Source organism: Filobasidium floriforme (assembly GCF_021052385.1).
Source record: "Filobasidium floriforme strain CBS 6241 chromosome Unknown HD553scaffold_5, whole genome shotgun sequence".
NCBI lineage: Eukaryota > Fungi > Basidiomycota > Tremellomycetes > Filobasidiales > Filobasidiaceae > Filobasidium > Filobasidium floriforme.
In genome coordinates, this window is record NW_025763626.1 from 1 (window position 1) to 21,153 (window position 21,153).

Consider the following 21,153-nt stretch of genomic DNA (forward strand, 5'->3'; position numbering starts at 1 on the left):
AACTTCACCACGCTCTTGCCCAAAACATTGTGGCTCAACAGCATTAGAGAATCGGAACTCTACCGAAGAGCTGAAGAACAGGATATGGCTGCGATGAACGAGTATATCCGCGAGATGGAAGCGAATCCAGAAAAAGGGGGAGATGGAGATATCATCGACCGCATCATCAGCAAGGTAAAGACAATCGCGCTGACTGATGAATTCGCTTCCACGGCATTCAGAGCAACCTGGAAACAGGACGAAACGGATCTGGTTACCGGAAGCGAACCCGCTTCGGACGAACAAGTCTGGTCCTGGACCCAAAACGGGATTCTCAAGTACAAGGACGCTATCTACGTTCCCGACTGCGAGAAGATCAAGCTCTGCGTGCTGAAAGCACGACACGACGCTTCACTGGCTGGACATCCCGGAAGAGAAAGAACTATCGAACTTATCTCAAGGGATTACTACTGGAACGATTTGAGCAACTTCGTAAAAGCCTATGTTGCATCTTGCGAGGTTTGCCAACGAGATCGTACCAATCGCCACAGGCCTTATGGCTTATTGAAGTCACTTTCGGTTCCGTTTAAACCGAATTCGGATCTTTCCATGGATCACGTGGAAGAACTACCAAATTCGGAAGGATTCAACTCGATACTGGTAATCACCGACCGATTCACCAAGCGAGTCAAGTTCGTCCCTACTACGACAACTTCTACAGCTAAGGACTTAGCCAAGATCTTCCTCAAAGAGGTCTTTACGCAGTATGGGTTACCCGACAGGATCGTGTCGGATCGGGGAAGCAAATTCACTTCGAAATTCTGGAAAGAATTTACCGCGCTTCTCGATATTTCGAGCGACCTGACTACAGCTTACCACCCTCAGAGTGATGGAGCCACTGAACGGGTCAACCAGTCCCTCGAGGGATTCCTTCGGCACTATAGCAGTTATCACCAGGACAACTGGGCAAATCTGCTTCCCTTAGCCGAATTCGTTTGCAACAACGCGAAGCATAGCGCTACAGGTATCTCTCCTTTCATGGCAACCTTCGGCTACGAACCACGATTCGACGTCAGTCTCGACAAACACAGGGCTGAATCCCTCGTCGCAAGGATCGAAGCCAGGGATATGAAAGAGGTTTGGGAGCAGATGCGAGTACAGATGACCGCAGCTAACGAAAGAGCTGCCAAGTACTTCGACCAGAAACACCAAAGTCCTCCCGAATTCACAGTAGGATCGAAGGTCTATGTTTCATCGAAATACATCGCAACCAAACGACCTACCAAGAAGCTGGATCACAAGCGATACGGTCCCTACGAAATCATTGAAGCGATTTCGTCTCATGCGTACCGGATCCGCTTGCCGGCCACACTCAAGGTTCACAACGTCTTCCACATCGACATGTTGGAACCACATTGCGAGAATCCATTTGATGGACGAGTACAGACGCCTGGACCAATTGTCGAATCTCCGCACGATGACGAGTATGAGGTCGAAGAGATTATCGACAGCAGGATCAGGAGACGCCAATTCGCGTACTTAATCAAATGGAAAGGATATTCGGGACCTGAAGGACAAGATTGGGTACCCCTCGAAGACCTCAACAACACAGCAGAGGCACAAGAGGAGTTCCACGTTCGGTTCCCGACTAAGCCAAAGCCTCCGGGTTGGGAAGCGTAGCTGTTAGAGATCGACGCGGTCGCGACGCGGGGCGCGCCGAGACGCGTTCCGGCGGGCCACCCCGAGGGCGGACTCCGCCGTATTTGTTGTTTACATTCGAACATTGTACTATCACTAAAGACCGGATGCTGGGCATCCGTTATTACTATATAGATGTATACTCCTACCCTCGCCTCTCTCCCGCTCACTCGTCCGGCGGACCAGCCCGGGGCAGCAGCCCGGCGGACTCGTCGCCGTAACAGAATAACGGATCAACCCGTGAGCCCGAGGAGGCAGGTACCTGCGGAAGATGCAGGTCGTGAGTGTACGATCGGGATGTTGGGCTCCCCAGCGGATCCGGAGGAACACCTTACCTTGTTGGGTACGGTGTACCCCGAGGGGAGAGCCGTAGAAACAGTCCTGCTGTTGGATTGTGGGGCGACGAACCTGTTCATGGACAAGGGGTTCGCTGCGGAACATGGGTTCGTGGAAGAGAAGCTCGAGAAGCCGAGGATGCTTAGGGTGATCGACGGGAGACCGATCAACTCCGGTGCAGTGACCCACCGGACAAGTACTAGGCTGAGGATTGGCCGACACACCGAGTCGGTCGCGTTCATGTTGACGGACCTAGGGTCGTATGACGTGGTTTTGGGAGCGCCATGGTTCCGGCGCCATAACCCGATCATCGACTGGACGTCGAATGGAGTGGAGTTGGGGGATACCTGCCTGGGTCTCGGATGTCTATGAGACAGGAAAGAGGTGGTGTTCTCCCCCGAGGAGTCTACCCGAGAGAGAGTCCGGCGGAGCACGGCGTCGGAGGAGATCGACAGGGCCGCAATGGAGGGGTCCTACACGCTGTACGCAGCACGCCTGGACGCGGTGGTGGAACAACCGCCCCCTGCCAAGCGGCCGGACCTGTGGGATTGGGACGTCCAACCAATGGACTCGTTCCCGAACGACTTGGACCCGCCGGAGTACATGGAGACACTCCGGGAAAGGGTCCCGAAGAAATATCACGCCTGGCTAGGCGCGTTTTCAAAAACAAAGGCAGATACACTGCCGCCGGCGAGGTCCTTCGACCACGCCATCGATCTACTCCCCGGGACAACCCCGCATTTGGCAAGTGCTATGTGCACTCCGCAAAAGAAGGAGCGGCGTTGTCGGAGTGGATTAAGGAGCAGACGGAGAAGGGCTTTATCCGGATGTCAACATCTCCGGCGGCGAGCCCCGTGCTGTTTGTTCCGAAGAAGGATGGGTCGTTGCGGCTCTGTATTGATTACCGGAGGTTAAACGACATCACGGTCAAGGACCGCACCCCCTTACCCTTATATCGGAGACGTTAGATCGTCTTAAGGGGGCGAAGATCTACACCAAGTTAGATCTGCGAGGGGCATACAACCTCCTCCGAGTAAAGGAGGGTGACGAGTGGAAGACTGCGTTTCGAACGCGGGAGGGGCTTTTCGAGTGCTTGGTGATGCCCTTCGGGCTCACCAATGCTCCAGCCTCGTTCCAGAGGTGGATGAACCACGTGTTCCGGGATATGTTGGACACCAAGGTGGTTATCTACCTGGACGACATCCTGGTTTCTCACCGGATCAGGAGTCGCATGACGAGGCCGTCGGAGGAGTCCTTCGGAGATTGTTGGAGAACGGGCTTTACGCGAAAGCCGAGAAGTGTGAGTTCGATACGGACCACACCGAGTTTTTGGGGTATGATGTTACTCCACAGGGCGTTCAAATGAACGACTCTAAGATCAAGTCCGTAATGGACTGGGCGGGCCCCTACGAACGTGAAAGGACTCATGTCCTTTCTGGGGTTCGCCAACTATTATCGCCGCTTCATCGAAGGGTACTCGAAGAAGTGTAGGCCGATGCATGACCTTACGAAGAAGGGTCGAAAATGGGAGTGGAGTAAGGAGGCGGAGGCCTCCTTCCAGGAGCTGAAACGGGCGTTCACGACGGCGCCGATCCTCGCTCACTTTGACGAGGATAAAGAAATCTTGTTGGAGACGGACGCCTCCTCTGGGGCGATCGGGGCGGTGCTGTCCCAGGAGGGAGCCGACGGGAAGATGCACCCCGTGGCTTTCATGTCGAAAAGTCTGACGTCGGCCGAAAGGAACTACGACGTTCACGACCGCGAACTCCTCGCGATCGTGTACAGTTGCACGGTATGGCGGCAATACCTCGACAGTGGTCGACTCATTCGGATCCTTACGGATCACAAGAACCTCGAGTACTTTCGTACCGAGAAAATGCTGACGAGGAGACAGGCGCGGTGGTCGCAGCGGTTGAACCAGTTCAACTACACCCTGGAGTACAAGCCCGGGACGGAGAATGGTAAGGCCGACGCATTGAGCCGCCGGGAAGAACTGATGAAGGACTCCAAGGTCCTGGAAACGGAGATTCTGCTACGGCCGCAGAACAGCGAGCTGCCGATGCAGCTGGATGCTCTCACGATGGAAGAGAGCGAAGGGGCGCTCCGCCGGAGCGTTGCGACGGACCAGTGCCAAGGAGCACTCCGCATATGCGGAACCTTGCAACTTCCGGAGGAAGAGATCCAGCGTTTACTGCTGGCGGAGCTGAAGGAGGACACCTTTGTTAAGGACGCCTACGCGGAGTTGACCGCCGGGGCCGAGCGAGCTTCCCGAGCGCCGGAAGGCAAAGCGGAGGAATGGACGGTGGACAGCGACGGATTCCTCCTGTATCGAGGATGGATGTATGTCCCCGATAAGGAGGTGTTGCGTAGCAAAGTGCTCGCGCTATGTCACGACCAGAAGTTGGTCGGGCACTATGGTCGGGACAAGACGACGGAGATGGTTCTCCGGGAATTCTGGTGGCCTCGGCTAAGAGAGACGGTGGCCGAGTATGTGGCGACCTGCGACGTATGCCAACGGAACAGGAGACCGCGGGCAAAGCCCATGGGGGAGTTGCACCCACTACCGGTACCGGAAGGGAAATGGAAGTCGGTCACCATGGACCACATTACGGGGTTGCCCGTGTCGAAGGGGTTTGATTCGATCCTCGTAATAGTGGATCGTTTTACGAAGAGGGCGCATTTCGTGCCCTGTCGGAAGGACGACGACACGCATGTGCTGGCGTCGATATTCGTCAACGAATGGGTGCGGCTCCATGGGTACCCTAAGGATTTGTTGACCGATCGAGGGGCGTTGTTTACGTCGCGATTCTGGAGGGACGTGTGCAAGATCACCGGGATGAACCAGCGGCTGTCGACGGCGTACCACCCCGAGACTGACGGACAGACGGAGAGGACCAATTCCACGTTGGAGCAGTATCTCCGGAGCTACACGAACTTCCAGCAGGATGATTGGGCGGAGTTGATCGCTATGGCGGAATTCGCCTACAACAACGCGTGGCACTCGGCGATCAAGATGTCGCCTTTCATGGCCTCCGAAGGAGAAGATTTCAAGTTCTCCCTTCGCCAAGTCCCGGGGAGCATCGAGTCGGCAGCAGCCTTCCGGGAGCGTATGGAAGAGGTCCGCGAGCAGGTTATGAAGTCGCTAGAGCTCGCGCGGACCAATATGGCGAAGTACGCCGATCGCAAGCGACGGAATGTGCCGACGGAGGGGTACGAGGTCGGGGACCTGGTGATGTTGTCGTCTGAGCACATCACCACGGTTCGACCGAGCAGGAAGCTGGATTGGAAGACCTTCGGCCCGTTCCGAATTACGGAGAAGGTGGGAAACTCGGGCCTTGCCCGACGACTGGAGCTGCCTAGCAGTATGAGGCGCGTGCACAACGTGTTCCACGTATCGCTATTGATACCGTACAAGGCGAACACTAGGGAAAGCCGACGGGTAGACCCGCCGCCACCGCCCAAGGTAGCCGACAACGGAGAGGCTGCTTACGAGGTGGCTGAGATCCTGGATTCCCGAGTACGTAAGGGTCGAGTCGCTCGAGTCGAATACTTCGTCTCGTGGAAGGGGTACGATATGGCGCACAACGATTGGGTCGGAGCTGGAGAGTTCGACTGGGACGACGACGTCGTGATATCGTTCCATCGCCAATACCCGACGAAGCCAACCCCACGCCGGTCGGAGTACCGCAAAGGGGGTTCGGAGAGTACCGACTGACACATCCGGAGTTTGTGTCTAGACGGGGGATACTGTTAGAGATCGACGCGGTCGCGACGCGGGGCGCGCCGAGACGCGTTCCGGCGGGCCACCCCGAGGGCGGACTCCGCCGTATTTGTTGTTTACATTCGAACATTGTACTATCACTAAAGACCGGATGCTGGGCATCCGTTATTACTATATAGATGTATACTCCTACCCTCGCCTCTCTCCCGCTCACTCGTCCGGCGGACCAGCCCGGGGCAGCAGCCCGGCGGACTCGTCGCCGTAACAGTAGCTTTCCCGAATCCGCTTCATTGAACCGATCCCGGCTGGACCGAGATACGGATAAACATATGTTCTGAACTCTTCCGGATCTCGTCTCGGACTTCTCGCTCGCATAGGATTCATCGTATCAAACGACTCGGATTGAAAGAAAATACAAAACCCAAAAACAAATTATAGACGAAGCGGAACCGCTTCAATCCTTCTTGGCTCGCTTCGGCGGGCGACCATCATTCTCTTCCTCTTCCTCGTCCTCGTCCGGATCCGCTTCCTTCTGCTTCCCCTTGCCCTTCGGAGTCGACTTACCCCCCGACTTCTTCGAATCCTTCGGAGTCGACACGACTCCGGTCTTCCTCTTCTTGGGCGTAGGCGCCGGCAACGGGTTGATAACCCTCTTGAAGGCCGCGTCACCTTCCGCCGCGATCGCCTCCCGGACCTTGTCGAGGTCTTCCAAGGCCTTCGAGAGACCCTTTTTGATGCCCGCATCTTCGAGCATGTCGGCGTAGATCCTGAATACGGTCTCTGGCCGATTGCTGCCAAATTCGGTTGCGTTAAAACAGATTCGGTTCGTTGAAACAAATTCGACTCACCACCTGCGCTTCCCATCGAGCTCGAGGAAGCAGACTACTCGTCGCCGGAGGAGTAGTCGGTTGTGCTGCATTCGCAGCAGCCGCGGTGTTGGGGCTGGGAACTCGGCCGGGAGGTTCCGGAATCGGCTGTCCGGTAAGCGAACACGTGTTTCGCCGACCAGTGCACTCCGCACAACCCTTCAAAGTCCCAGACTTGTCGTTCGTACGGGACCGACATCCCCAACTCAACTCCTCGTCCCCGAGGCCCTCGCAGTCCTCGCACTTAGGGTCGTTCACGATACCCTCCTTGGCTTGAGCGCGAGCCAGGCGACGTGATTGCAGCTACCGGAACGAACAAGATTTAGCCGAATCCGCTTAAACGCAAGCGAAACGAGCTTACCACCGCCCTCCTGGTCTTTACCTCGCTGGCCGTCCCAACTCGAGTCGAGAAAGGAGGCTCGCCGGGCCTCGCCTCGTGATCGATGATCTCTTGGTCGGTAGCGTTGACGATACCAGCGTGGGCTACAAAGCGGATTAGCTCGAAGCAAACGGTTTCGCTTAAACAATACGAATATTACTCACTATCCCACCACTCGGGCTCAGGTGTCGACGCCAACTCGTCTCCCTCAGTGCCGACCATGCCGATGTTGATCACGCTCTCATCCCCAATGTCGATGATCGAGTCGGCCCCCTCGCTTTCGGCTAAAATCAAGCAAATCTGGTTCAGCGAAACGAGTTCGATCGACGGGTACCGAGTACGAACCAGCAAATTCAGGAGTCCCGAACGCTCTTTGATAGCGACTCTCGATCTGCCGTTCGTACGCTGACCCTGGAGACGCGTCGGGCGACTCACCCGGTACACCGCTGTCGCGGTAGTCCGAATCTTCATCCTCGGACGTCACCACCTTCTTCTTCTTCTTTTTCGTCTCCGACAGGTCGTCAAAGAAGTTGGCAGGCGCTGCACCCGTTCGCCGAGTCGGCTGTACGCCCTCGAAGTCGGTGGGCCGAGCTGGAACGCGATTATCCAAATTAGCTTCGTCGAACCGGATCCGGTAGAAACCAAACAAAAACGCTTACCGGGTTCCGGGCTCACCGACCGTTGGCGCACGAGAGCGCCCCCCAAATCGATGTTCTCGACATCGACCCTCGCACCCGCCGATGCGGCTCCTCTCCCTCGACTCGACCTCGCGCTGTGTCGGCCTTGTCGACTCCGCTGAATCGACCTCCCTCGAGGAGTCCTGGGCGGCGACACGGCAGCTACAATCGAGCAAGAATAGACATAGTATCAGGTTACCAATTATCGATTCAGAATCCAAGCAGATTCGCTTTACTCACCCGCACTCGGCCCCGCAACCGGTTCCTCGTCGACCGGGGCTAAAGGTTGCCCGGTCATGGCAACGTCCTCGCCCGATATCGGGCGTCCAGTCGGCCTACGAGCTTCCCCGTAGAGCCCTTCCCGACGAGCCGGTTCACCACCTGCGAAGAACCCAACAAGTTCAGCGAAACGAAACCGCCTTTCGGAACCGAATCTGCTTACCTTCCAACCCCGATCGGGTCACCGACAGCCCCCTTATATTCGAGGCCAGGTTCTGGTCGACCTCGTCCGTGTCGTCCATATTGCGGAGTTCTTCGAAATCAAAAATTCCTCCGGAAAAGACTTGGTTGACTTCTACACACAAAGCGGAACTGGATCAGTGCACGCAAAGGAACCGAATCGACTCGAATCGCACGAACGAGAAGCCGAGTCTCCTGGATTTACGGTCGAGGCTCGAGAAGGAGTCGAGCGTTCCTCAATCTTGGGAGATACGTCAGGAGACGGCATCGTTGAGTATCTTCGAGAAAGGAAGTGCACAATTCGCTTCAATCGAAACGGATCCGGCTTATACCCCCCACTCGACGCGAGTCGATGGGCCTTAGCGAAATGGAAAATTCGCTCGCCATCAAATCAAAACAAACGCGTCGTAGACAATCATCAAACAAATTGATGCGATCAATACTTGAAACACGATGGCTCGGGGCGCGCCATTCCGGAGGGGGATATACTGTTACGGGATCATCACGTGAGTCGACTACCGACACACAGGCTCGATCTACGGACATCAGCATACACCTAAGTCCGGCTCGACGAGGCGAATCCGATTCCCTCGGAGCAGATTCGGTCGCCCCTACCATTCGCCTTCACCATTCACCGAAACAACAAACCTTCCCGACACATATCACAAACAGGTACAGGGACCTCGAGGTACACGACACTCTACTCAGGACCTCGACAACCTTACTCGACGTACCTAGGGACAAATGAGAACTCAAACTCGCCTCCTCTACCTAATCCGGCTGCTCTCGACAGGATTCGTCTGTTCGCCATCTCGTTCTTCCAGTTTCGCCATCTCTCGCCATTCTTTTCTCTTGGGTCTTTTCAGTGTTCGCCAGCCCGTCTACGTACTCGTCTCCGTATAAATAGCTAGAGGAACTTGACCGAATTCGATAGAGGACGCTCTGTAATAGTTAGAGGTCAAGTTCCGATATCACATTCAATACACGCCTATCTGACTTGTTACAACATCTTCAAGACGTGTTGCGGAGAGGTTACAAACTCAAGGACGTCGCTAAGTATCTACGTTTCATCGTTTTACCTTAGACCGAATCCGGTACCTCACACCAAGTGATCACCTTCCTTATTCATATATCTCTGGATTCGTATCCCGCATCCGAACCCGCTTCATCTAAGCGGACTTGCGACATTCTCCCGACTACCTGCGATTCACCTATAAGCACCCTACGCCTTACGGCTTAGGACCTATCTCGATTAGCGACTTCCGCCGTAACACATCTTCATCTAACAACCCGTTCCCAGCCGCTTCCTTTGCCTCTCGCGTATGCACAGGCCATTTCCATCAGCTGGACGTCTTTGCTGTGCCTACAGACAGCGTGGGGGCCAAGGTTACGACAGCCTTGCAGAACCACATGGCGCAGGGGAAGCCAACGTCGTCACAGCAGAACTTTTGTGGTCATAGCCTGAAAGCGATTAGCTCGGCCCAGGCCGACTCTGCACTTCTGATTATCTTCCAGAACAATGTCGCCCATGGTACCATGACGTTTCGCCGCTCACTTGGGAGCGATATTCGCCAGAGCGACAGCCTCGAGGATGCCGGTTGTCTCAGCAAAGCCCCCCGAGCAAGTCGTCTCCGAGAAGGACAACTCCGGCAATCTTGACCTCGAGAGCGTTACCGGCACCCATCCTGCAACAACGGTCGTTCCCTGCAAGATATCGCTCGAGGGGAGCCATGTCGCCAGTTTACTTTCCCTGGGCAAGACCGATCCCTATTCCATCGACAGATCACTGCAAGACGAGAACGCTCTAGCCATACTACGCAATTCTTCGGTCAATCCCTAACAAACTACTAGGGGTTGTAGGGATGCTAGCTTCACTTCTAATTCTACTAGCTATGCCTCTACTTGACACATCACGAGTTCGAGGAAGCCAATTCCGACACCTAATGCGATTCGCATTCTGGGTATTCGTAACAGACTTCTTCCTACTAACGTACCTAGGATCGAATTGGCGACAAGGCTGGATCGCGCCATGGAGGGAGCAGAGATCAAAGACTTGGATCTGATTTTCGGCAGCGTGGTATAGAGGAGTGCCAACGGCGTCATGAGTCTGGGCATGATGGGTGATTGCTGGGATCAAGCAGGTCCAAATCGCATGATCGCTTGGAAGACTCGCCAAGAACGTGAACGATCACGATCACGATCGGTACGGCCGACCTCGCTTTGAACAGCGAGCAGCAAGCAGCAGTGATATTTGGCAATTGTCACTGAAAAACAGAAGCCCGACCATCCACAGTCCACCACCATAATATAAGGCCTGGCAGTCGACCTGCCTGGTCTTGAGGTAATAAGGTCGCGGGACTGGGGAAAGGTAACGGTAGGCATAGTAATGTAATAACAGATGTCTAACTACTACAGGGTACTAGTTAGACGTCAACGAGAACATCTCCTAACAAGTCTCCAAGAGGGTCTCCGAGAGGGTCTCCGAACGAGACCCCGAGGCGACGCGCACCGTAGGTCGCGCGTCACGTGACGCCTACAATACATAATCATCAGGATCTGATCTGCTGCGGCTCCAACATGAATCAATCCACCGACTGCCTATTAGGCTTGCCTGCAAGCCTGGAATAGTATCACACGGGACTAGAAGGTAAGGGTAAGGTAATGAATGTAATAACGGATGTAGTACAACTAGTACTACATTGTAGTAAACACATAGGGGTGTTCTAGATATACTCCGTACCGAACTCCCATCGGAGGTCCCTGTAAAACTACCCGACGCGGTCGTTTGGTACGCGTACCGCGGATGCTATAACACTGCCTCACCTCGGTCAAGGTCCCGGACATACTCGAGTACATACCGACACCCTCTGGTCACTGTGTTTCCAAGGCAAGGTCGATCTCGTTACCTGCTGGATCGCCAAACACCCCAACCGTCAAGACCTTGCGAATAGTTTGATGGACCAGGCGTATGCCTGCTGTGTAAAGGCTGATGACGTCTTCGGGGATAATTACGACATGATCATCGGACAAGAGGTCCTGAACGGCAAGATGTTAGCAGCGAAGCGCAGAAACAGGGGGATATCGGACAAGGAATCACTAGAACAGATCCTTGAATCCAGATGGGGCGAGAACTGGTGAAGGTCGTTCAGTCTCAAGTTTACACCTAATTGGAGCATCCTTCTGGCTTTGAGGAAGATCTCAAGACAAAACACCCTTCCCGAAGCATCCGCTCTTGTCGCCGCCTCCTTGGAGAAGGACCCTATCACCACCGGACGGGCTATCTTGCGTACCTATCAAGTCGCTGTGGACGTCGCCATTGCTGGTTCAATAGCAGCCGCAGAGACACGCCTAGCAGCCACAGAGAGAAGTCTGCAAGGCTCGGTACACGACGATTGGGACGACAGTGACGGCTCGGGGCTTGAGAATCGGGACAACGGTCTCGCAGAGAGCCAGGACGGCCCGGGGCTTGACGACGCAGAGAGCCAGGACGATTCGAGTCTTGACAATCGGTCGGGCAAGTCAGAACAGCATTGTGGGCTCGGAGGACATGGGGCCAGGACCAATCAACATGACAAAGAGATGGATGTCGAAACGTTGGTTGATGCAGATGTAGACGTTGACATGGAGAATATGGAGCAGACAAGTATGTATCGAGAGCTCTCCCGGAATTGGCTTCCATTGTCAATCACTGACTCGCCACGGTCTAGTGATTAGCCATTCCCATCCCTATGCCCACGTTGTGGCCCAACACCACCACCGGCATGATATCCAGAGGCAAGCGCTTTTCCGGCAGTTTGGCCATGGCCATGGATGTCAAAAAGGAGTGGCAATCCCAGTATTGCCAGGCGAGTTTGGACTATGCCATGAAACAGAACCCAATCAAGCAACTCGATCTTGGCAAATCACTTGCTGCTATCCATCGAGATCGGACCGCCGGCTTCACGGACGTCACGAAACGTCTAGAAAAACAAGACTACACCATCATCACTGTTCCCAAGACATGGAACGACCTTATCAAGGGAGCCAAGACCGTACCATTCCAACGTTCCGATACCCGGCCGTGCGATGAAGTATGGGCCCAGATGCTAGACGGTTGGGACAAGTCCGCCGCTACCTTACCTCTGCATGAAGGTACCGTCTTGCTGGAGACTTCCAATCACAAGCCTCTCGGCTTTAAGATCAGCGGGATCATGAGTAACATCGACATTCATCGTCTGAGTGACGCAATTGAAGCACTGTGTCGAGGTTGGATCAATAGCAACGAACCACGACAGGGCCAGGAACCAGCTGCTGAGCCTGCACGACCAAGAAAAAATTCCGGATCCAAAGGGCTGCGATAACAGACACAGCAATCTTAAAGCGGTGCGTGATATGTCAATTTCAAGATCAAGGTCCAGGCTGATCGTTCTCGATCATCGTGCGATATAGGCCCGAGCAAAGTACGGCTCGGATGCAGGTGTGCTCCACCTTGCCTATTGGATAGCGACAGGTCAGGCCCGACGAGGTCCTGTCGTATCTTCCGATAACCTCAAAGGCTGCTATGCCAACAGGACGATCCGAACCTTTCACGACGAACTTCGGCCTTTTCTTCAATTCATATCCAACTTGTTCAAGATTCTTGATCCCAAGCAATATTCCCATCATCGCCAGCAAATGGATCGCTTAGCAGGTACGCAAGCCGACCTCACGACTTACTTGCAGGAATTGCCCTGCCCCTTTCTCGGGATGGCTCTGGTCTGGAACCTTCAAGTTACTCCTCACGTCGACGAGGGGGACGCCAAGCACGGCTATGTCTGCATCACCAACACCGGAACGCATGACAATTGTCATCTTGTGCTTGGGACGGTAGATCAACAGTACAAGCTGGCTTATGATCCCGGGTCAATCGTCCTCTTCAAGTCTGCCATCGTGATACATGGGATCACTGACAATGCTGATGATAGAACGGCCCTCGTCTTGTTCTCGCACGAGGACGCACTCAAATGGCAGCCGCAGGCTTGATGGAGGTAGTAGCTGATTGTCGCAGTAGTAGTAGCTGAGCGGAGTGATGGACATGTTTCGGCTCTTACATATACACATCATGTCCCAAGGAAGACGAGCATCTGTGATGGACCGCTGCAATCCTCATTACACTGGTCCTCTGAGCATTGCATCGGTCTTGTAAGCTTTGCATCGGTCTGTTCAGCTTTGCATCGGTACCTCTCCGTCTGCACCAGCGCTATGACTCTGGAATGTCGAGTCGATCACGTCAACCGAGACGATTGTCAGTTGACGTCAGCAGCACGCCCGAAGAACAAAGAAGCATGAAGCGAGAAGCAAGAAGCAAGAAGCAAGAAGCAAGAAGCAGCATTTTATATCTTATAGAACGCTCGCAAGTGATTTAACAAGTCAACGTCACGCTGCAATGACCTTTACCTGAACGTCATCTGGATAGCTCTCCATCATCTCAGCTGTGTCGTCATGAAGGATTAGTATGCATCCTCCGGCAACACCGAGAAGCGTTGAAGCGTTGTGGCAGCGATGCTTGGAGATGGGTTGGGGCAACAACTTTACGATCAGGCAGTCAAACAATCATTTCATCATTCGCTGGCTGGAACAAGGCTCTTGCCTACAATTGGAAGGGTGGGAGCTCAGACTGGAACTTGCGCCTGACTTCAGGCTCATGATGTCCGGGTGGGGGGACCTGTAAGGCCCAGGAGCGACCCCCGACGGGGATCCCCCTGGACAGGCTGATGGGATGCAGGAATGAGGCAAGGTATGGGTAGACATCGAAATGTAATAACGGATGTAGAGCTATTACAACGGTACCACTTCTACATCAAAACAACAATACCAAAAAGTACCCCCGGCCGGAGTCGTCTACGGAGATCGCGTACGGCGCGCCCGGCACGTCACGTGACACCTATAACAGGGGCACTGCAAAAACGACATGGACCATCAATTGGCTAGGAATGAACGCATGCGTGCTTGGAGCAGCATCATCACGGAGATAGCTGGCTTCACCCGCATGGATGACGTTTCAGGTCTTTGGGAAAGGGAAGTCGTACTGGCTCCAAGGGCAGAAGTCCCAGAGATCGTGGAGGAACCGAAGCCCGAATCGCCCGAAGACGACCCGACAGACCCGTCCATCAAGGAGGTTCCCTTTGAGGAGACTCCCTCCAAGGCGACTCGCTCCCAGACGGCTCGCATCTATGAGTCTTCTGCTCCTGTGCAGGATATAAAGAGGGAAACAGTCGGGGAAGCGGGGGAGGAGCCGGGGTCCGATGATGACGATGATCCTGAAGAGGAGGATACAGACGACGACAACGGCTCCGAGATAGACCTGGATTGCCCTGACGACTCAGACTCGGACATGGATCCTCAAGACCTCAAAGATGCCCAACCGAGCAAAAACGAGGACTTCCGGTTGGTTTGAAGCAGGATCAAGAGGCAGTTAAGAGGGGATAGAAAGGCCAAAGAGGTCAAGATATATACTCGGGCCGACACTATTCCTGCGCTTAGGGGTTATCCGACCCATTGGTCTCCTTTCCCCTATTCCCAAGGCATGGGGTTTAGGATTGGGAGTTGACATCCACATTATTGCATTGGGGTCAAATTGAGGAGTCGCTGCGTTGGGGTCGATCTTCTTTAGTTGTCTGGGAATCCTCTTCTTGCTGTCCTTGGTCATCGCCTAGGTCGCAGAAGTGGTGACTTTGGTAGAGCAGGAAGCCAAAGAGGTGATAGCACGAGAGGAGGAAGCAAAGGATAAAGACGGTCTTGTTTGGTATGAACTTAGAGGCGGTCAAATGGACCGGGCTCACACGATTGGTAGCTGAAACAGTTGACCTCCCTGCTCCCAAACCTACACGCCCTCTGCCTAGGTACCACCCAGTTGGCAGGCAATGCAGGGACGGCCATAGGAGGCAGACCCATCATCTTCCTCTCCTGATTGATGCTCTCTTGGAGGGGGAAGGTCTTGTTGAGCTTGGTGATGAACTGGGCGTAAGCGGAGACGGCAGGGATGCTGGGCGCAATACAGTTTTGTGAATAGCGGGCCACGGTCTTCTCGTCAAGGATATTCTAGGCATAGGACACCAGAACTGTGACCTTGTCAAGATATGCTCAAGGGTCTCTGTGCAAAGCTATCGGTACAGTCGAGGCGACGATAGGGGTGGATTGGATTGGATGGCTGTTCAGACCAAACCTTCTGTCCAGTCAGGACAAGAGGTTGAATTTCCGTCTTGTCCTGTCTCCTCATACATAGTAATACTCCGCCAATTCGCCGATCTGGCAGCTGGCGAGACACTCAGCCACGTCCCGTCTGAGCGCAAGGCACAGTGGTACTTGGCCGACTGTCAGGCAGATTTAAATGTCGCAACTTATACGGTTCCACATTCCTTCGAAGCCTAGCTGTCATGGGTCGATTGAAGACCTGTCACCGGTGCCTGACGGTGATCTTCAAAACGACTACGAGATGCGAGTGCATCACAAAGCGCCACGGACATTGCCTTCGTCATCATAAATACTTCGTAAAACACGGTGGGCAATACTTCACAGATATAGTACAGGCGTCTATTGCGAGTGCAACGAAGGGAATGTTCGCGACTCCCCGCCGAGAATCCTACTCTGCTCGTCGGAGCCTTGCGTAGACGATGTTGATCTGCGACGATTATATTTGGCAAAGTCGACGTCGGATCGCGGTCTTGGTGAAGTCGTATCATCGTCGGCTAGTAGCAGCATCACTTGATGATTCAGAGTCTCGTTTTCCTGTCGTAAATCTGCATTCTCCTGTTCGACTTCTGCCATCGTCCGCGCGGCCGTGTCCTCGCCTTGATATCTCTCGAGTTCCTTTCTCGTTTGCTCCAACTGCGCCTCCGCTTCGCCTGCCCGTCTACGGGTGATCTCGACTTCCTTCTCGCGCCCAGCACAGACGTCCCTTAGGGCGCTTAGCTCTTCGCGTAGTCCTTCCAGTTGCCTTTGCAACTCAGCGTTCTGTGACGCAAGCCTCTGTTGCTGGCGCGGCGTTTCGCCATCCGTCGTGGGAGTAGCTCTGCCAGACAACGCAGATCTGGTCCTGGATCCCGCCTCTCTTCCATCAGTACCCTGTGCGGCATCAAGCTCGGACTGCAGAGCAGCATTCGCGCTCTTTTGTTTAGTCAATTCGTCCTGTAGAAAAACATAAAGCTTTAGCTTAGACTTTGACGCAAGATCGATTATTACCAGTCTCACCTTCATCCGACGGAACACTTTCTCGGTTCCTCTGATAGCAGAACAAATGTCAGTCTCTCTCTCTGGATACCATTACTGAGCGAGTCCATGTAATCCGACTGACTTGACATATTTCACTGCCGTCTGATAATCCGCCTCGACCTGCTGCAACTTCTTCTTGTGCGCCAGCTCCATCTCTGTCATTCGCATTTCAAGGTCGCGAACTTCCGTGGGTCTGGCTGCGGGATCTGCAGGCTGACTTCCATGTCCATTCATACCGCTCGCTGAGGCTTGCTCCTGCCTATCTTCATCTCCCTGTTTCTCCCTCAATAATTTCCGTAGCTGCTCCAACTCTAGCTTGGCAGCTTCAAGCGATCGAGCTTGCTCCTGTGTTTGAGTGTGTGTACCGCTTGTTGAAGCGCTGACCAAGAATGGCTCTGCCTGTTCATCAGACGCAGAAATACCGTGATCGGACAGCAAGCGCCGAAGCAAATCGCAGCGGGATTGCAGGCGCGATATCTCCTCCCGGAGTTTCTGATGCTCCCCGTTACGAGAAGCGGTCATTGCGCGCAGCTGGGAGATGGTCTCTGAGTCCAGATTACGTTGTTTCTGGCAGCCTCTCAACTCATTATGCAGCTTGACGGTGGCCGATCTTGACTCTTGCAGATCTTGTCGATGACGCATCAAGTTTGTCTGCGCTGCTTCGATCTGCGCCCCTGCTTCGTTGAGCATCTTCCGCAGGGAAGCGCATTCCTGGGCGAGAGCTGCAGACTTTTCGGGATGCTCGCCACGGTCAGTCCCCAGCGACCTTTCTGCAGTGCGATCAGCGGAGAATAGCTGGCTGAGCCCGCGTTCGGTGAGAGAACGGTAATGCTCGACCTGTCCTTTAGTAGACTGCAAGGTCGTGTCCGCCTCGGCAGCGCGTTCCACGGCTTTGTCGGCTGCGCGCTTCTGCTCAGCGAGCTCGACCTGCAGCTTTTGTAGCTCTTGTTCCAGCTCCTGAGCGCGCCTTGCAGCCGATTCGTGTTTGAAGGACAGGTCTTCACTACGCCGTTCTGCATCCTGCAGCGCCGAGCGGATCTCTTCGATGACAAGCAGATGCCCACTGCGTTCTTGATGCAGATCATCCCGTTGTGTCCTATGACTCTCGATGTCGAGATCACGCTGCTGCAGCAGCGAGGTATTGGCGGCGTTCTCGGCCATCTGCTCCCGGAGTTGGACCTCCAATTGGTTCGTCCGGTTCTGAGCCGTGTTTAGCTCCAGCCGCAGATCCGCCTGCCCTTCCTCAGCTAGTTGCGCTCTTTCCGACGCAGTGTGACCTTCAGCTTTCCATGTATCGAGATCATCGGTGATGCGATGAAGGGTTGTCTCCAGTTCTCGTACTTGAGCTTCCAGCGTCTGTTTGCCCTGTTGCGTCGATGCCAAATGATCTTCTAATTCCATGATCTTTTCACGATCCAGCTCGGACAATTCGGCGCTACTTTCGTGCTCGAGGATGGCCAGACGTGCTCTAAAATAAGCAGTCTCCTGCAAAGCCGCATCCCTCTGACGCTCAGCATCACCGAGCTCTTCGAAAGCAATCTCGACCCGTTCGACCATCTCGACCTGCAAAAGAATCTCGTTCAGCGCAACGCACATGAAAAGCAGACTTTTGAGAGCGAATACCTTTAATCGGGAGCAATCCTCTTGCAGCTGCAGTATGTGGTCGAGCAGCATTTCTGAGCTAGCTGAATCCTCTTCCGAAGATGATGCGACTGGGACAGCTTCCCCGAACTCGCCGTCCGAGACTTTCTCCAATGCCGCGCGCAGCACCGTATTTTCTCGCACGACTCGTGTCAAATCATGCGTATCGATATTGCGAGGGTACTGCTGAACGGGCGTTTCGCCGCGGGTCGAGAAGACGGTTCCGGTGGGAGATCGAGAGCCATAGTAGAAGGCATCTGCCGGCGGCTCTTTCGCTGTCTGACCGGCATGGAAGCGCTTATTAGTATCCCCGGCCATAGGACTATTGGGCAGCAAGTTGACCCCTGTTCCGTTGTAAGGTCCGGATCTAGCGTCATCCCCGTCAGACTTATCCGGGATGCGACCAGACGGCGAAACCGAGCGATTGACTGTCGTATCGTGGGTGAAAGTGTCATCATCCGCTCTGCGAGGGCGTACCGGTGGAGGCGGCGCTGTACGAGCTGCGTCGTGGCTGCTTGACAAGCCCGCGTTCTGAGAGTCCGGATGTACAGGGAAAGACTCCGGACGCGACTCGTTGGGACCCGACGAATCCGGGGAGTTCGGCGCAGGGCCGGGCCCGTTCAACGATGGCAAACTCTGGTCTGGACCGCCACGATCAGTTTGGTCCTCATCCACAACACGCGTGACGGGCTCTCGGATATGACTTTCTGGTGGATCCACAGTGTTCTGCGGTGCTGGCAGAGCAGTGTTTCGAGGCGGGTCTGGAGGATACTTGATCTTGGCTATGGAAAAATAGCGCCAATCAGCACACAACAAGGTCGGACTGAACGGAATAGACTGAATCGGCCCGTCCGGTACTCACCAGTGTCAAGAACGTGGATGACGTTCGGATCCTCTGTCCGTGTCTGCGCGAATGCAGCATTTGAATCGCCTCCAAGCACAAAGATCTGTTTGCCAAAGGCCGCCATGGCGTGTCCACTTCTTCCAGAAGGAGCTGGTCCCATATTCTGGAACGTATACCATCGACGATCTGTGCGTAGCGGAAAACGCGTACCACAGGTTGTCAGCACGATCATGACCTGATGGACCCAGATCTAGTGTTGCCTCACTTGTAAACTTGAACGCAGCAAGATCGCCCAGATCTTTACCTCCTACATCTCGTCCGCCAAAGACATACATCACATCGTCGACGAGAGCGGCCGAGTGGCCTTCCCGCGGCACCGGGATGTAACCGATACACTGTAGCTCAGTCCAGAGACGTGTGCCGAGATCTAAACACCACGTATCGTTGTAGTGAAATGCTCCGTCTGTCCCGCCAAACCTGAGACACAGGAAAGATCGTGTCGGTCACGGGAAACCAGACACTCAAGCTGAGAGAGCCATCATTTTGGCTGCAAGCTTACATGTAAAGTTTGTCCTGATAGGTTACCAGAACATGACCCGTCCGGGGTGAGGGCGCTTTATTGGCAGGCTGTACGACGTGCCAGGTCGGCGCGACCATCACTGTTGCCGCGATTCCGGTCAGCGTTCTTGACGCAACGTGACTGCTTGAAGGGCGACAAAGAATAACAAGCTCACAAGTGCTTAAATCGAAACCCCATAGATCGTTCATGAATCTGCCATCCACCTGTCCACCCGAGACATAGAACGTATTGCCACTCATGCATACAGCATGTCCATATCTGCCTTTTGGCCTGGCGCCCAGAGCCATGATCCGGGTCCATTCGCGTGTGTCTGTAACGCCAATCAACCGCTTTGAGCATATCACGTCGAGCAAAACAACGCCGAATAGGTGTGCGCTCACGTATATTGAATAGGTAGATCCCCTCATCTTGCTCGTCCTCGATCCTGTTCTTGGTGTCGCCTCCCCATACGAGCAGCACGGACCGGACAAGGGCGCTGGCATGACCGACTCGTGGTACCGGTATCTCGCCCGTAGCTTGTACAGGCACCGCCGAGAAATCCTGACAGTCGAGCGCGAACAAGTCGTTTCTGACCGATTCACGGACGAGCCCGCCAAATATGAGAAGATGACCAGATTGTGTTGGCACAGGAGGCAGGGAATGGCCATATCTAGGAAACGGTGACACGAGCGCGCCTGGTGGCGACCCTACGACATTGCTAGGGGAAAGGACCAGCTGCCGAGTTGACCACGGGTACTACGAAATCGCACGATCATCGAGGTGAAACTCAGCGCGATTATGCGAAGATGCTGTTACGACGAAGACTCACTGAGGGACTGATCAAGGGTGGAGGTTTTTGTGGGATGTTGGGCTCGTACTGTCCGGCATGAGCGTCTGGAGCCGCTCGAACGCCATTGACGCCAGGAGCGGCCTGAATCTGACCGTCCGGGTTGCCAGAAGCATTTCGTGAGGACGGTTCCAGGGGCTGTCTCTGATTATAGCCTCCAGGTCCGTTTGGTGCTGGTCTACTCGCCCTGTCAACATCAAACAGGGAATGACCGATATCAGACTTATATCAAGCTGGTCACGCAGATCGATCACGACGGCAGACTCACGACTGAAAGGACTCTCGCGGGTATGACTGAGGTCCTGTCTTGCTATCTGTACTCTCATCGCGATGATGTTCGCTCTTTCTCTTGAAGAAGCTCATATTATCCGAAGTGGTGTTACCGAGTGGTTGACAGTGCCAGTAGGATTATTATCGCAGAAATCGCGGAGCCAGCTTTGAACGAGCGTGTTTGATCGCTCGGTTCAGGGCGAGGAGAATGCGTAATGCGTTTCGTTTGTCCGCCGAATGTTTTCAACGAGACCGCACCCTTCCAGAAGATGGAGCGCTTGATACAAATCTTCGGGCCAAGTCAGGCGCTGATTGACGTTTGCCTTTGTTGCGACTGCCTTTGAGATTGCCAGGCGGGATTTGTTGTTGTTGTGATAAGATGGTCGTTCCGGGGTCGTAAGGGGCTTTGCACCGAGAGGTGCGTCCACCGCGTTTCGTCAAGCAGCTAGTATAATAAGATCTGACAAGCACAGGAGCTTCAATGGATTAGTTCACCGCAGAGATTGCAGCGGTTGATACGTCCATCCTCCCAACAATCACCAACCATCTCATTTCCCATCATGTTGTGTTGCAGGTTGTTGATGATGATGGCCTCCCCCTCGGTCCCGGCTAGCACGCGTCCTCGGCCAGCGGAAGCAGATGATGAAC

The 21,153-nt window shown here is 54.4% G+C and overlaps 2 protein-coding genes across 2 annotated transcripts; one reads left to right on the forward strand and one right to left on the reverse strand.

Annotated features, from left to right (window-relative positions):
• Positions 1-9,706: 9,706 nt before the first annotated feature.
• On the forward strand, positions 9,707-14,530 carry HD553DRAFT_322456 (uncharacterized protein; the record flags this gene model as incomplete). Its single annotated transcript, XM_046181293.1, has 10 exons — positions 9,707-9,943; positions 10,199-10,295; positions 11,003-11,249; positions 11,307-11,758; positions 11,830-12,309; positions 12,374-12,477; positions 12,544-12,995; positions 13,301-13,378; positions 13,550-13,737; positions 14,139-14,530. The coding sequence occupies 10 exons, from the start codon at positions 9,707-9,709 to the stop codon at positions 14,528-14,530; spliced, it is 2,727 nt and encodes a 908-aa protein (XP_046038301.1).
• Positions 14,531-15,585: 1,055 nt separating this feature from the next.
• HD553DRAFT_181739 (uncharacterized protein) lies at positions 15,586-21,029 on the reverse strand. Its single transcript, XM_046176960.1, has 11 exons — positions 20,504-21,029; positions 20,218-20,422; positions 19,790-20,144; positions 19,564-19,719; positions 19,389-19,488; positions 19,095-19,306; positions 18,848-19,015; positions 17,968-18,767; positions 16,427-17,907; positions 16,324-16,354; positions 15,586-16,260 (listed from the first exon to the last, which is right to left on the reverse strand). Exons 1-11 carry the CDS (start codon positions 20,596-20,598, stop codon positions 15,667-15,669), a joined length of 4,197 nt encoding a protein of 1,398 aa, XP_046038302.1. The 5' UTR covers positions 20,599-21,029; the 3' UTR covers positions 15,586-15,666.
• Positions 21,030-21,153: the final 124 nt, after the last annotated feature.